The 16,688-nt window shown below is 46.8% G+C and overlaps 1 protein-coding gene across 2 annotated transcripts in view; it reads right to left on the bottom strand.

The window, feature by feature from the left end:
• The window catches only part of GLRA1 (glycine receptor alpha 1), an 82,854-nt gene that overhangs the window by 14,333 nt on the left and 51,833 nt on the right, over positions 1 to 16,688 (bottom strand). For both annotated transcript variants that reach the window (XM_007093428.2, XM_007093429.2), the window contains exons 4-7: positions 7,927 to 8,150; positions 5,110 to 5,192; positions 3,092 to 3,229; positions 560 to 774 (exon numbers count right to left, since the gene is read on the bottom strand). In XM_007093428.2, the coding sequence (XP_007093490.1) occupies positions 560 to 774; positions 3,092 to 3,229; positions 5,110 to 5,192; positions 7,927 to 8,150 (660 nt within the window). The remainder of the gene's footprint in view (positions 1 to 559; positions 775 to 3,091; positions 3,230 to 5,109; positions 5,193 to 7,926; positions 8,151 to 16,688) is intronic.

Below are 16,688 nucleotides of genomic sequence, written 5' to 3'. Positions count from 1 at the left end.
GTAACTGTATACAACATAATGCACATCTGGAGGAGAGGTGTGCTGGATCAGAATGCTGCATCCTAGTTGGGCTTCAACCCCTGATTCATGTCTGTGGAGATGGACCATGGAGTGACCTGTGGAATGACCTACCATTACCTTTCCCTCATTTTAATACTAGAATCTCCACCCAAGGGGGAGCACAAGCCTCATTCACATAATATACATATTGGCATGTTTCCTTAAGGCACATGCGCAACCTTACGCCTGCCTCTACATACAATGATGAGGCTCCCCTTTCTATATGCATCCTGACCCTAAATAAAAGGAACCCATTCACCCTCACTCAGGGACTCATGGCTTTGGAAGTTATTCCCCATGATCTCCTTATTTGCTGCAAATAAGTTTACTGTGTGCAATAACTCCAAAACACAAACAAAAACACCCCCAGAGTGCTGGATCCTGCCAAGTGTAGTAGATACATAGTGACTAATTCCTTGCGCTCTCTTTATCTCAGGCAAGGTGGGGAGATGAGAGTCCTTTGTCCAGGTGTTCTGTGCTCTTGGGCAGTAGGACTTACCTTGGGCAGGGATGCTCGGGAGCCTGAGCTCTGGGTGGTCATGGTGAGCACAGTGGTGATGCCCAGGCCCACACGGGCTGGCGCTGCATCCATGTTGATCCAGAAGGATATCCATGAAAGGATGACAATGAGTAGGCTGGGAATGTACATCTGGATCAGGTAGTAGCCCATCTGTCGCTCCAGGTGGAACCGGGCCTCAATGCAGGTGAATTTCCCTGCGAGAAATTATAGTGAGAAGGCAAAGTCGCCTGGTGGGTTGAAACAAGGCTTTGAGGTCAAAACAACCAAGGCTTTGAGGTCAGCTGGGGCCTGGTTCAGGCTCACACTAGCTGTGTCCTCAGACAAGTGTCCTCAGACAAGACAAGTGAATCTCTCTGTGTCTCAGTTTCCTTATCTATGGTAAAGTAGGGATGGTGATGATGATGATGATGGTGGTGGTGGTCGTGATGGTACCTACCTCATTTGGTTACTATGATGATGCCTATAAAGAACTTAGTATGGTCCTCACATCATTAATGCTCAGGAATGTCAGTTGCCATCATCCTCATCAGCCTTATTGTGTTGCTAAGAGTGGGCCTAAGTAGACCATTCTTTTTTTTTTTAATATTTATTTATCTATTTTGAAAGAGAGAGGGTGAGGGGAGGAGCAGAGGGAAAGGGAGAGGAAGAATCTCAAGCAGGCTCTATGCTAACAGTGCGGCTGACAACGTGGGGCTCAATCTCACTCACCCGTGAGATCATGACCTGAACCCAAATCAAGAGTTGGACGCTCAACCGACTGAGCCACCCAGGTGGCCCCTCTTACTTCCTCTTATAAAACCTTTCTTTCCTTCCTTCTCTCCTCAGACCAGAAAGTCTCCTTTACCTACAGGGAAAAGTTCAAAGTTTTTAGTCCACTCTTCACAGACATGCTCTGGCCTGCTTTTCCATCCTTCTTCCCTTCTTTCTTCACCCTAATCATGACCCCCTCTATTCTATCCCTTGCCTTGAGCATGTCCTGCACTTTGCCACTTCTGAGCTTTGGCTCCTGCTAATGCCTCTGCCTGGAATGCCCAGACTCCTTCCCACAACCAGACAAAGCAATCACCCTGCTCCTCTGTGATGCTTTGAATGTGGTCTGCCCTAGGCTCAACACCCCCCCAACCCCTAGATTCCTTCAGTTCAGTTCTGTTCACACGGTCATCAGGGCCTTTAGGGCACAATACAGTGAGTGTATAGGCACATCGTGCTCTCTCTGTTCTCTGCACTGGACTGTGGGTAGCTGGTCTCCTCCCTACCTGTGCATCCCTGGAACTGAGACAGAGCCAGTCCCATGGGGGTGTTCTCAGCTCCAGTCCACTGCAGCACAGTTACTAGGTGATTTCCTAGAGCTCTCTGGACTGTCTGCTCCATGGGGCAGGGCCTTATCAGCCTTTCTCGCTTGTAACCACAGGGCCTAGCACAAGCACAGAACTCTGGTCTCACTTCAATAGGAATAGTCAAGAACAAATGAGGTAGTGAATGAGAAAGCGCGGTGTAAACGGTGATGGGCTGTGGTATGTGAGAGTCAGTGTGGTTATGTGATTCATGGGAAGTCACTGTTCTCATGGCTGCCAATGGGAGTACCATTACCTCTCTAAGGCTCAGCGTGCCCAGGGATCAAGAGAGTATCTTTCGAGGTTCTGAGACACCTCGGTGGTTACATAGGAAGGTGCAGCTGTCCCAGAGAGCCCAGAGCTCATGCCACCGGCCCTTGCTCTGGGCCTTCTCCTTGCACTAGAGCACATAGTGATTTCTCTCAACACCCCTGCTTCACCTCCTCCTCTCTCTGGCATCTGTCATCAGCCTATTTCATGCCTCTACTCTTCTCAGCTGGGCTCACACAGCAGCCTCCTACCCAGCCCTCCAGCTGGCATATTGACTGTCTTTCTTCCACTGTGCCTCCATGAAGCTCCTTCCCAGCCTGAGGCAGGGCAGGGAAGGCCAGTCCTGGTTTGACTCCAGTTCATTCCTGTGTCTGATCTTCCGACGAAGGCTGTGCTGTGCCTGGGAAACAGAGACCTGAGCAAAACAGTGGTGGTTTCTTCGCCCTCTTGCAGCTCACAATCTAGGGGACGCTTTCCAACCGCACTTATTTATAACCTCAGTGCCACCTCTCAGCTCCCTCCTGCTGAAGTCTGTGTACTTGTGCTCTGTCAGAAATGACAGCTCCCCTGTGACAGACTCTGCTAGATGTCCTCCTAATATCAGCTCTGCCCTTCTGCCTTAGGAGTAGGATTCATTTTGACTGGGCATGCTGCTACCTGGGATGGAGACCGTATCTCCCAGACTCCCTTGCAATGAAGTGTGGCCTAAGCTTCAGTGACTTGCCCCAGGACATCCAGGAAGAAAGGGTCAGAGCCACTTTTCTGGTTTCAAAGCCTATTCTCTTAACCATGAGGTAATTAACACAAAGCTATGTCCATCAAGAACGCCTCTTGATTGAATGAATGTTTGAAATGATCTCTGGCCCTGATTGGGGGTGGGACCTGAGGAGGACATCCTTGCACCTACCTGTGTTGTAATGCTTCGTGCAATATCTCAAGTCCTTCTCTTCTTTCAGGATAAACTGGGGTAGAGTTAGTCCATCTGCCACCTGCACAGCTCCCTGCTCCTGCCACTCGAAGATCAGGTCATTCATGGTATAGCCAACTGGGATGGGGGTTCAGAAGAAGGAGCAGTCACCACCCAGAAGCATTTATTTGAAGCATGTCAGAGTTGGTTTGGGTTAGAGACTAAGAGGCATTGGGCACTAGATGGAACTCATGAGACCATGTTGTCTTGATGCCACCCTCTCCCAGCCCACTTGCAACAAAAGAGGTTAAAACTGGTTTAATTATTTCTAGCCCCCTGCCCTTCTACCGTGCTTCTTACCCCTCCCACCATCTGACACTGGCTTGTCCTTTTGTCCCCAATACTTACCCCCATGGTCATATTCAGCTCACATCTGCTACTTTGCCTGCACACCATCCTTGCAAGCTCCCTCTTTTCCTCTGGGGAATGATTCTATAGAATACTGTTGTAGGACTATCAGTTGGGGGCCAAGGTGTGAGTTAATGACTCAGCTATATCAATCAGATCCTCTATGGCAGGACTTTGATTCTATCTATCTATCTATCTATCTATCTATCTATCTATCTATCTAACATTTATTGTCAAAATGGTTTCCACACAACACCCAGTGCTCATCCCAACAGGTGCCCTCCTCAATGCCCATCACCCACTTTCCCCTCTCCCCCAACCCCCACCAACCCTCAGCTTGTTCTCAGAATTTAAGAGTCTCTAATGGTTTTCCTCCTTCTCTCTCTGTAACTTTTTTTCCCCCTCCCCCTCCTCCCTGGTCTTCTGTTAAGTTTCTCAGGATCCACGTATGAGTGAAAACATATGGTATCTGTCTTTCTCTGCCTGACTTATTTCACTTAGCATAATACCCTCCAGTTCCATCCATGTTGCTACAAATGGCCAGATTTCATTCTTTCTCATTGCCACGTAGTACTCCATTGTATATATAAACCACATCTTCTTTATCCATTCGTCAGTTGATGGACATTTAGGCTCTTTCCATAATTTGGCTATTGTTGAAAGTACTGCTATAAACATTGGGGTACAAGTGCCCCTATGCATCAGCACTCCTGTATCCCTTGGGTAAATTCCTAGCAGTGCTATTGCTGGGTCATAGGGTAGATCTATTTTTAATTTTTTGAGGAACCTCCACACTGTTTTCCAGAGTGGCTGCACCAGTTTGCATTCCCACCAACAGTACAAGAGGGTTCCCGTTTCTCCACATTCTCTCCAGCATTTATAATCTCCTGATTTGATTCTTGAGTCAAGTGACAAAAGGTTCAGAGTCGGCTGGTGCCATTTCCACTCAGAGGTGGTGCTCCAAGGGGCTGCCCCATTGGTTCCCGCTGCCTAAATCCTCTGCCCTGGTCCCTGTGCTTTCAGCTTCTCTTTCAAGTCCATGAGGACCCCCTACGTCCTTCCATTTCTTTCCATCTTTTAAATTGGATTGGTTTCTGTCTGCAATCAAAGAAGGCAGCTACCTCCTCTGGTAGGTTCACTTGTGACCTCCTACATAAAGCCTTCCCTAGCACCCCTTCTCTTTCCCAACCAGAAGGAAGCACTCTTCTGCCATGAGGCCACAGCATTTGTACTTCTCACAACACGCTTACCGCTTGCCGCCCTGTGTTAGAGTTACTTGTGCATCTAGTTGTCTATTTTCCTGTGAGTTCAAGGACTATGGCTTGTTCAAACTCTTCCTGCTGCACTCCTGGAGAGCATGTCCGCAAGGGACATGGAACAGAGTCTTGGGAAAATACTGCTGGCTTCAAAGTTGGGCCTCAGCCAGACAATGGAAGGGGGGTTATATTTCTAATGCATTTTCTAAAGCAAAGCCCCTCATCTGGTATTTTGGGCTAGTGCAGTAATCCCCTGGGGTCCAGCAGTTAGGAGTAGCTGTATGGGAAGTTCTGCTCGTCCCCTGGGTAAAGGGGAGTCTGGTTTTTTCTAAAGCCCTCAGGCAAGGGACTCACAGCTTTCCAGTTGCATGATACACGTCTGGACATCCATGGGGAAATTCTTTAAGTCCATGGGGCAGGCCAGTGTCAGGGTGATTCTGGGAAGAGAAAAGAATTGGATGATGGTAGACCCACAGACCAGGGAAGCTGTGCCTCTGTGCTAGTGATTACCAGTTAATCAGTTAACTTGGACAAGTCAAGGAGGGCAGGGAACTGGCGTGTATTGAAATAATACATGTCTATTTCTATATTCAGCTATGGAGTGGAGGCTCAGAGAGATACAGTGGGTTGCCTAAAGTCACACAGTCAGTGGAATTCATGGGTTTCTTTGGAGACTATCTGGCTTCTAGACATCTGCCTGTAGCAAGCTGCCTGAAGGCCTGGAGGCCAGGGGCTGTCTTCTGCAGAGTCTGGATTTTAAGTTGAGTAGCCCCAGGCCTCAGGTTTCCCAGGTGCACCTGTCAGGTGCTTCAAGTGGTTCTTTGCTGCCTCCCTTCATACACTGGACTTATCAAAAGCCATTTCAAAGAGGCCCTTCTGGGTGTCCAAACAGAGCTGGCTCACACCTGTGGCCTCACGCTGGAGTCAGTTGGGAAGTGGTGGGTGCCCCCAGGCTTCTGGGATAGCCGTTTATTTTGGGTTGTTAGACCCTTGAAGAGGCTCAGACTTAGACCCAGAGGGAGTCCCCCTAACAGAGCTGAAGTCTGCAGCTCAGGTTAGGATGCAAGGCTTCAGCTTAAAAGGCTGTGCCAACATCTGAGCACCTGCTGCAGAGAATGGAGAAGAAAGGCTCTCGCAGCCCCCAAGAGCCTTAGATCATCAGGCCAACTCCCTCATTTGACAGGTGAGAAAACTGAGGTACAGAGAAGAATTGGTAGGGACTCATGCAAGGTCACACAGCAAGTGATGGCTCAAAGGCAGGATTCAAAACTTTGTCTCCTGGCCACTGGATTCTGAGCTCATGTGTTTGCTTTCCAACACTGCCAGCCTGAAAGGCACCTCACTGGTGGTGGTCTAGTGACACTTAGCTGCTGGCATCTTAGCTGCAGACGGTGAGCGCATGGCCCTGTGTCTACTTCCTCCCTCCAGCTCACTTCCAACTGCTCTGGATTTGGGTCCCATTTAAGCACAAGGTAAGAAGCGAGAGGGGGGAAAGGGAGGTGAGAAGGAAGGGAAGCATGGGGTGGGAGAGGGAAGGGGAAGGTGAAGAGAAAGTGAACACAGTTGAATTTCTGCAGATAAAAGCCCCAAAGTGGGGCAGCTGTCACACTAGGTTAATTTCCTGAAGTTGAATGACCTTGGGAACATCACTTTTTGCTGATTTGTCCTTCTGTCATGCTGCATGGGGCTTAGCTTTGTAGAGATACAAAACTAGCCTGGCAGCAGCAAAATCCAAGCAGGGTAACCTCTTCTGCCCCAGCCAGTCAGGGCACTTGGTGGCTATCATGAGCCCATCACCCTTCCATCTGGATGTGCACTGGCAGGACAGGCTCCGGGGTGAGGAAGGCCACATTGACCTCTGGCTGTACCCAGCCATCCCCTCCTTAGTGCCTCCTTTCCCTGCTGAGGTTCTTAAGTACCCCCCTCCTACCTGGCCTGCTCTCAGGAGACACCCTGAGTCCAGTCACACCTGAGGGTTAGGATGTGTATGCAGACTCCCCTATAGTCCTGGACATTTAAAGCTCATCTGCTAATGGAAACAGGAAGATTTCTTCCGCCAAAGAACTGGAGGGGGAGGAGGAGTCATTTAGGCCCAGGGTCCCTTTTAAGCTCTTTGAAATAAAAACATATTCATTCATTCATCAAATGAGTACCTATCGAATGCCCTACACTGTTCCAGGTCCTGAGCAGGCATCAGATCCATGCTAACAGATGAGAATCTAGGCTGACTGTGGGAACTTTGGCAAATGACTTAAACTTTAAGATCGTCACCTGCCTAATCTGCAAAGTGGGCATAATAAAAAAATACTTCATGGGATTGATAGGATTACAAATAATTTATGTAAAATACCCAGCTTAATAAATAAATTCTCAGTGAATGCCAGGTATGTAAGAAGCTAACATGGACATTGGTCATTTTCTCCATGGCTCGAGGGAAGAAGTTGGGAATGAGGTGGGGAGAGTTGGCAGGAGACTCTGAAAGCTTGCCCCTAAACAGCATCTGCAGGATACCTCCCAGCTGGGAAGGGGGTCCTAGCTTCCTAGACCCAGTGCAAGGTATGGAAGATAGAAAGGGTTTGGGGCAGCCCTGGCTCGTATCTGTGAGTAGCACCATCCACCTTTCGTTGGCTGTTGAAGTGGCTATGACTTTTCAGGCTTTGTGCCTTTGCTCCTGCTATTTTTTTTTTTTTTAATTCTGATAAGAACATTTAATGTGAGATCCAACCTCTTAACAAATGTTTATGTGTACACTACAGCATTGTTATCTGTAGGCATAATGTTGAATGGCATCTCTCTAGAACTTCTTCATTTTGAGTAACTGAACAGCCCTGTCACTGAGCGCTGCCTTTGAATACTCTTTTCCATTTTTGTTTTATTGAAATGGTGGGTGAGCTTAGGGGGCCTAACCTTAACCCCCCTCCTGCTCTTTAGGACGCTTCCTCGGTTCCCCTGGTTATAATGAACCACTCACTCCTAGGATTTGTCAAGGTATTGGATTCTCAGTCGCTGAATGTCATTTACAGAGCTGGCTCTGTGTATTGTGCAAAGGAGCTGGGTTGCCAGGGCCTGTTCACGCCTGGTTGGTTCACTTCTTAGTATCTGCTCCCAGAAGGCAACGGGACAAGGTGTGTTCTGAGGAGGAGGGTGGGGGCGAACCTGTGTGGAACTCACCTGATGCTATAGAGGACATTTCCGTTCCGGGAGATCCTCAGCAGTTTGTTGTCTGTGGTAATCTCGTGGAAGTGGGCCCCCTTCTCGTTGGCGAAGAACAGGTCGGGTTTCCAGATGGAATCCAACATGGATGGGTCCAGGTCCAGAGAGTCATCCGGGTACTCATTGTAGGCCAGCCGGGGGTCGTTCCATTGCTGCCGCAGGAAGATGTTGACCCTATAGTCCTAGAGCCAGGAGACAAGGAGGTAGAGTCAGGGTCAGGCCCTGGGATGTCAACTCTCAGAGGACCCCTGGTGCTTTTGTTCAGCATGCCCCAAAGTCCCTTCTGGAGAGTTATGAGTGTGGTTGCGCCTAATGTGGGGTGAGACGTAAAGTCTGTGCATCAGGAAAAAGTCAGGGGAGTCATTCCTAGAAATCCTCTTAAAGTAAGTACAATTTATTTCTGAACTGAGTTATTTAAATGTTTTCTTTTGAAAACTTAAAAAAAAAATAATAAAGTTCCAACTGGGGCACCTGGGTGGCTCAGTAGGTTATGCATCTGACTCTTGATCTCAGTTCAGGTCTTGATCTCAGGGTTGTGAGTTCAGATCCCACACTGGGCTCCCTGCTGGGTGTGGAGCCTACTTAAAAAATAAAAACAAACAAACAAAAAATAAAGTACTGACTGATGTAATAAACACCTGTTTTCATCCTGTTGACATTTTGCCCTGTTTCTTCATTTTTTTAGGCGAGAGAAATAGTCCATCACTGATAAGGTTGAAGTCTCCTTTTTATTATCGATGCCATCAGGGCAGTAATTCCCATGCACACTGAGGTTTGAGAGTCACTGCTGTAGATGGATTGAGGGAGCAAAAGGAAAGGCCAAAAGCTGATGCCTGAGCATTCGCACTATTCTGTCTAAAGAGAGCAATTGATTCCCAAGCAGCAAAGGAAGGATGGGTGAATTCAATGGTCGTAGGCTTCACATCTCTCTGTTTCAATACCAGCCTTCTGCAACCTTCTATCATATATGTTGCTTTATTTCTTTGGGGAGAATTTTCTCAAAAAAAATTTTTTTTAAATGTAAGCTCTACACCCAATGTGGGGCTTGAACTCACGACCCCAAGATCAAGAGTTGCGTGCTCTTCCAACTGACCCAGCCACCCCTGGGGAGAATGCATAGATGTTGTGGAGTTATACCTTCTTGGGTTCTCAACTCAGTGCTTGATTAAGGGCTTCTCTGATGGGACTGTAGTGGAGTTATGTGGCTGAAAAAGTCACGATCAAACCCAAGAGGGAAATGTTGGACTAAACCAAATGCAACGGATTTTTTATTGTAGGACTTCTCAGAGACCTTAATATGCTGACTATTTGTACGTATCTCCAAGAAGGGAATAGAATATGCATTATTTCCCCGATTTATTTTGGCCATAGAGCTCTTGTGTTTGTACATGATGCTTGCCTTCTATAGAACCTACGTGAAGAAGTACGGTCCTAGTCGAAACTCTCTCCCCCACCCCCCACCTTTGTTTTTTTTTTTTTTTTCTTTCCAGATGGACAAAATGAAGTCCAGAGTTAAGACCGACCCGGTATCACTCTGAAAAGGCAGGTCAGAGTTGATCCTGGAACACAAGAGTCCTGACTCCTAGCAGAGGATTTGATCAATTGGTTCTAGAGGAGCCGAAAGAGTCCATTTAGTTTCCATTCACAGCCTGAGAAGCAGTTAGTGGGGTGGTGGGTCTCTGTGCCAGGAAAGTGGGTAATGAAGTTAAGAAATATTTTCACGAAGAAACGTTTTCAGTTTTGTTAGGGAGGCATTGTAAATATGTGATCTATGAATATTATGTCACTGCAAAGTAGAATTTGGGACATATTTGTGCTTTCCGGGAAGAAGAACATGGCTCCCTATGTTGGATTCTCAAAAGGGTCTATAGTTCCTTAAAAGATTAATGACCTCAGTTCAAGTCCAACTCTGAATGCTCTCCTTCACCAATAGTCTCCACACAGGAGCACCTGCTGCTTTCCCTGAACGTGCTGGATAAATGAGATCATGCTACATTTTCTTTTCCTAATCACTCTGGGTCTGTCATCAGCAGGGATGGACTAAAACAATCCTCCTCCCCACCCTCACCCTCACCCCTGCCAGCATCCCCCACAGCACATGCCCCATTCTGTTCTCCTTCAGAAATATCCATAGCTTCATAAAATGTTCCAAGGTATTATATAGGATTGTTCTGTAATTTCATTGAGGCCTCTCCCTCCAGCCCTATAGAAAATGACATTTGGTCTCATAATCTCATGTCTTATAAGTCCTGTGGTGGAGGGAGACCTCTAGGCCAGACCTGGATGTTGATACTTTGTTTTTCCTGCTGACAGTAATGGACGGCTCCCAATCTGGCCCCATCTGATTGGGGAATTAGAACTAGCCTCTCTTTCTCTCTTGGATTTTACGTGAAGTGCGCATGCGCATGTGTTTGCGTGCATGTGTTTGTGTGTGCAACGGGGCACTGGACAAGTCGTGTCAGAATAAACGAGACTATGAGTGGTTGGGCAGGAAGAGCCTTCAGTCCCCAAACCCCAGCTGCACTTTTGATGTTCTTGCCAGTGATACGTCACGCCTGTTGACGTGACCGGAAGGAAGAAAACAAAGTGGCATTTCTTAAAATGGTCTGTTAGGCACCAGGTGCTGTTCCAGGTACTGTCACACACACTTAATCCTCACGAAATCCCTGCACACCAGACATTCAAGTTCCTTTAGTGAGGGGAAAGAAACTGAGGCTTGTAAAGGTTATGAAACTCACCCAAGGCCCAGAGCTAGCAAGTGGCAGAGCTGGACTCTGAATGCGTCAGCCCAGCCCTTTGTTATGTCCCACAGGTGTGACTAGCCAGTTCTGTGCCAGAGATACTGCTCTGTCATCCTCACTGCCTCGGTAAATTCTGCCTGCTCAGCTTAGGTGCTGTCTCCTGCAGGAGTCTCGATGCCTCCAGACTTCCACGATCTCTTCCTTTTCTGATCTCCTTGGCAAGACGGAATCACCAGGAACATTGAATTTAGCACTGGGTGCACCTTATCTTCTCAACTTGATTGGCAGCAAGTTGAGAGGATGAGTCTGACCTTATATTTCTCCTGCACCATCCCATCTACCCATGCAGTCAGTGCACCTACGAGCTACTCAATACCCAGAAGGAGGAGGAAGCAAAGCCAGAAAAAGTTAGAGTAGGAAGAGCTTTCCTCATTTTATAGTGGAGAGACTGAGACCCGGAGAGGGAAGGCATTTTTCTAAGATCACGTAGTGGTTCAGTAAAGGACCTATTTGCTTCTCTAGGCCTCAGTGTTAACACGAGTTAGGATAGGGGAGCCTGGGTGGCTCAGTCAGTTAAGCGTCTGACTCTTGGTTTTGGCTCAGGTCACGATCTCATGGTTTCATGGGTTCAGGCCCTGCGTCGGGCTCTGCGCTGACAGTGCCTACCTCACCTGCTTAGGATTCTCTCTCCCTCTCTCTCTGCCCCTCCCCCCACTTGCACTGTCAATGTCTCTCTAAAAAAAAAAGTTAGGATAGATGGTCTCTAAGAACCCTTCCAAATCGAACAGCTAATTGTTACTAGTTTTATTTTATTTTATTTTATTTTATTTTATTTTTATTTTTCCATTTAACTGAGCCTCTATTAAGGACCAGGCACAGTTCTAGGCACTGGAGAATCTACCAAGAACAAGAAAGACAGACATATTCTTTTTTTTTTTTTTTTTTTTTCCAATTTTTTATTTTTTTTATTTTTTTTTTATTTTTTAATATATGAAATTTACTGTCAAATTGGTTTCCATACAACACCCAGTGCTCATCCCAAAAGGTGCCCTCCTCAATACCCATCACCCACCCTGCCCTCCCTCCCACCCTGCCCTCCCTCCCACCCCCCATCAACCCTCAGTTTGTTCTCAGTTTTTAACAGTCTCTAATGCTTTGGCTCTCTCCCACTCTAACCTCTTTTTTTTTTTTTTTTTTTTCCTTCCCCTCCCCCATGGGTTTCTGTTATGTTTCTCAGGATCCACATAAGAGTGAAACCATATGGTATCTGTCTTTCTCCGTATGGCTTATTTCACTTAGCATCACACTCTCCAGTTCCATCCATGTTGCTACAAAAGGCCATATTTCATTTTTTCTCATTGCCACATAGTATTCCATTGTGTACATAAACCACAATTTCTTTATCCATTCATCAGTTGATGGACATTTAGGCTCTTTCCATAATTTGGCTATTGTTGAGAGTGCCGCTATAAACATTGGGGTACAGGTGCCCCTATGCATCAGTACTCCTGTATCCCTTGGATAAATTCCTAGCAGTGCTATTGCTGGGTCATAGGGTAGGTCTATTTTTAATTTTCTGAGGAACCTCCACACTGCTTTCCAGAGCGGCTGCACCAATTTGCATTCCCACCAACAGTGCAAGAGGGTTCCTGTTTCTCCACATCCTCTCCAGCATCTATAGTCTCCTGATTTCTTCATTTTGGCCACTCTGACTGGCGTGAGGTGGTATCTGAGTGTGGTTTTGATTTGTATTTCCCTGATAAGGAGCGACGTTGAACATCTTTAAGACAGACATATTCTTGCAGTCCCAGAGCCTAAGTGTAATGTTTACACCACACAGAGACAAGGGCTGCGATGGGGATGAAATACAGGGTGCCACGGAGATGTAGAAGACAGGCCCTCCAGCCAGATTTAGGGCAGGAGGCTAAATCTGGTCAGGGAAGGCTCCAGAAGAAGAGATATTTAAGGTGAGGCCAAATAAGATTGAGCCAGAGAGGAAAAGCACTTTGGGCAGTAGTCGCCACATACGGGGAGGTCTTGAGGCAAAGGAAGGATGTGGTACTTTAGGGGCGTCTGGGTGGCTCCGTCGGTTAAGCATCCAACTTTGGCTCAGGTCACGATCTCACAGTTCGTGAGTTTGAGCCCCGCATCGGGCTCTGTGCTAACAAATCAGAGCCTGGAGCCTGCTTTGGATTCTGTGTCTCCCTCTCTCTCTGCCCCTCCCTCACTCATGGTCTGTCTCTGTCTCAAAAATAAGTAAACATTAAAAAAAAAAAAAAAAGGAAGGGCATGGTCCTTTGGAAAAAACAGCAAGTAGATGTGTTAAGGGGAAGGTGCTTGCAGGGCCTTGCAAACTCTCCTGAGGGATTTGGACTTCATCCCGAGAGTCATGCGGAGCCTTTGAAAAATTTTAAGTAGGGGAGGGCATTATGACATTTGCATGTTATTACTGATATTTAAAAAGATATGTTAGTTTTTCTTATAAGAAAAGTAAATGCATGTTGATCGTAAAAAAGATAAAGGTACATCACTTAAAAGTAGGAAAAGAAAACAAGAGCGGTGGGGCCTCATTAGGAAATGACCAGTGCAAAGGGAAAACGGGAGACCTGGAGAATGTATCTGGTGTCCGCAAGCAGCATGACTCCTCCCAGCAGCCCCCTGCTCCTCCCTTCAGAGGCTGCTACCCAAACAAGCTGTTGCCATTGATTTTCTCCTCCTTAGTTGGTAAACAGCAGTGGGAAATGCAGTTCAGAAGAGATCAATGTAATTGGTGTAATAGGCTGAAAGCTAGATGCTGTTTTGCTTACTTAGCCCTGCAACCACACTGGTCAGCGTTCGACATGCTTGGGGTCTCCGTTCAGTGTCAGGGGCCAGAGGAGCAACACTTGAATTCTCCACCCTAGAACCTCAGGTTCTACCTGAGGAACCTGTAGTTGGCCTCCAGTAGTTGGCTTGGAGCAAGCCTCCGGAAGCAAACCTGTAGCAAGCCTCTGGTAGTTGGCTTCCAGGTCTCGAGCTCTCATGGCTGGCCCATCTAAGTCTGGGGTGGGAGGGATTTCCTGAGCTCTCGCTCCATAGTCTCTAGGATCAATTCACCCATCCTGCCTCCGAGAGTCGCTGATGGTCTGTTTTCTGGTAATGGGGCAACTACCTTGCTTATAAGACCAAGGTAGAGCATTCATTCCTTCATTCACTCATTCTACCAGTCAACAAACATCTATTGAGGGCTTCCTGTGTGCCACTGCAGTGGGATCTGCCCCCCACTGCCATCCCTGCTGTGTCTAACTTCACGCTCCAATTTTTCCCACTAAACTCTCCTAAACTCAGCACTGTGGTCAATTAGGAAGCATGAAGTATCTTAATAGGAAGGGGCCTGGATGAATGTGGTGGTGAGAAGGGAATGTGGTAGACAGGATGTGCTCCCGTTGCAATCAGAGCCAAGAGACAGTGTCCAAGGCATGGACAAAGGCCAGATTCTCATACCTTCCTAGGTCTCCGTATCCAGCTCTCAAAGGGGTGTCTTCTGTCTAAACTCAATTCTACTCTATAAATATTTGCTAGGCTTAGAGGAAGAACAGTGAGGGTGGAGGCATAAGGTCTTGGTTTCTACCCTCAGAGAGTTCAAATTATCTGGCGGGTGATGCAAGATATGGACACAAAAACTACCGCACAACACTGGCAGTGACAAAGGTCAAAGAGGTTCTAAAAAATTGCTATTAGATATTGCTCTCGAGTCTTTGAGATGACTTCCAGCCAGCTTGGGTGAATCAGGAAAAGCTTTCAGAGGGAAGGTGACTTTGGAAATAGCCCCTTTCAGTCTGTTCTAGCCCCCTGATGTTAGCACCTCCAGGTCTGGTGTTGTTCTGAGATGGGAACAATATCTAGTTTCAGCTGGAAAGGAGGCCACTGATGTGTGAGGAGGAAGTCCAGGGGTGGGGAGTCAGGCTTAGAGCAGGACAGGGCCTCAGTGTATTTAGATTAGGATATATATATATATATATATATATACACACATATATATAGTTGCAGGTCAAAGGAATCTCGTGTAGAAGGAATAGCAGAGGTGTGTAGGTAGGGGCATTCAAACCATTCAGCTTAGCTTAACCACTAGCCATATAAGTAATAAAAGGTCCCCCTTACTGAGGACCTACTATGTTCCAGGTGTTGTGCTAAGCATGCCATGCATTTTGGCTCTTTTTATTTTATTTATTTATTTATTTTTATGTTTATTTAGGGTCACCTGGGAGGCTCAGTCGGTTAAACATCCAACTTTGGCTCAGGTCATGATCTCATGGTTCATGAGTTTGAACCCTGCATTGGGCTCTATGGTAACAGCTCGGAGCCTGGCGCCTGCCTCAGATTCTGTGTCTTCCTGTCTCTCCACCCCTCCCCTGCTCACACTCTTTCTCTCTTAAAAATAAACATGAAAAATTTTTAAAAAAATATTTATGTATTTTTTGAGAGAGAGAACGTGTGATCAGGAGAGGGGCGGAGAGAGAATCTCAAACAGGATCTGTGCTGTTAGTGTAGAGCCCAATATGGGGCCCCATCCCATGAACTGTGAGATCATGACCTGAGCCAAAATCAAGAGTTGGATGCTTAGCCATCTAAGCCACCCAGATACCCCTCAGCTCGTTTTATCTTTAAAACAACCCTATAGCATAGATATAGCCAACCTAAGTTATAGGTGAAGGAGAGGCAGAGAGGTTAAGTAATTTGTTCAAATTTACACAGTAATCAGGAGGATTGGAATCTGAGTAGAGGGCGCTTAGCCTTGCTATATGAGCTGCCTCTTCCTCTCCCACCCCAGGAGGGAGCTGCCCTCCCCAGCCCTCTGAAAAGCACCATGGAACCAGAGTCATAGACGAGGTCTCCAAATGTGAGATGAGTCAGCCCCAGCTCTTCACAGTAAGGACCTGGCTCATTGGCACACGTAGAGTTTACTAAATCCCGACTGAGTGCCAGGGACTGTGTTAAGAGCTTTAGTGAGCCCTCTCACCAAATTCTCACAGTGACACCATTTTATAGATAAACTGAGGCCGGAGGCTATCTTGTGCTTCATCTAAAGTTACTGATAGGGCTGAAGCTTGAATCCATGACTGGCTGACTCCAAAGTCTGCTTTTAAGTAGTATACTGCACTGGCTTCTTTTATTGATGATGCGTGATTTGGGGTTGCTGCTTTTTAGTTTTCAGGGCACCCTTATGTTAATTTTGTTCTGTGAAGTTTGGCATGAAGAGAAGATTCTTCTCCGCCTTGGACAGATGTGGAATCTAAAGCCCTAAAATCTTGAGTTCCCACCACTAGTTACTGGTAGATCCAGGATTGATAATACTGATATGTAGGCTTGAGACTTGACCACGTGTAAGGAATGATGCCAAGAGCATGATGTGTGTTATTTTATCTTCATGGTAATCTTGCGATGTAGGTTCTATTATCATTCCCATGTTATGGTTAGTTACATCAAGGCACACAGAGGTTAAAGTACTGTTCCTACATCACACATCTAGCAAGTCCCAAAGTTGACATTTGGACCTAAGATGTTCATGCCAAGCAATTAACTCCTAGACTACACTGCCCAGAATCTCCTAGAATTGCCCCAAGTGACAGTTTCATGACACTTTAATGCCACCTGATACTATCTCTGGCTGTGGTTATGTAGCTGTGGGTTTGTAGATACCCACAATTATCAGGACGTATTAAAAGGGGCAAGAAACAAAAAGCTTCTGCCCCAGGTCCCACAGTCCACCAGTGCTCCTACTTCATTGCTGATCTGACCCTTGAATTTGACCCATTGTCTGTGCCACACTCAAGTCCAGTGCTGGCAGAATCCCCAGATCCTGACCCATTGTCTTCTTGGTTCCAGATGCCTGCTCTGTGCCTCAAACCTCTCCCAAGTCACCACCCTGCTTGGTGCATTCTGATTTGGATCTCACGCAATCAGAGATACATTTGTTGTAAAGAACTGTAGGTGGGTTGG

The sequence above is a fragment of the Panthera tigris genome, chromosome A1, assembly GCF_018350195.1.
Source record: "Panthera tigris isolate Pti1 chromosome A1, P.tigris_Pti1_mat1.1, whole genome shotgun sequence".
Classification (NCBI taxonomy): Eukaryota; Metazoa; Chordata; class Mammalia; order Carnivora; family Felidae; genus Panthera; species Panthera tigris.
The sequence above is the reverse complement of the archived record's forward strand: the minus strand, read 5'-3'. Positions and strand labels throughout refer to the sequence as shown.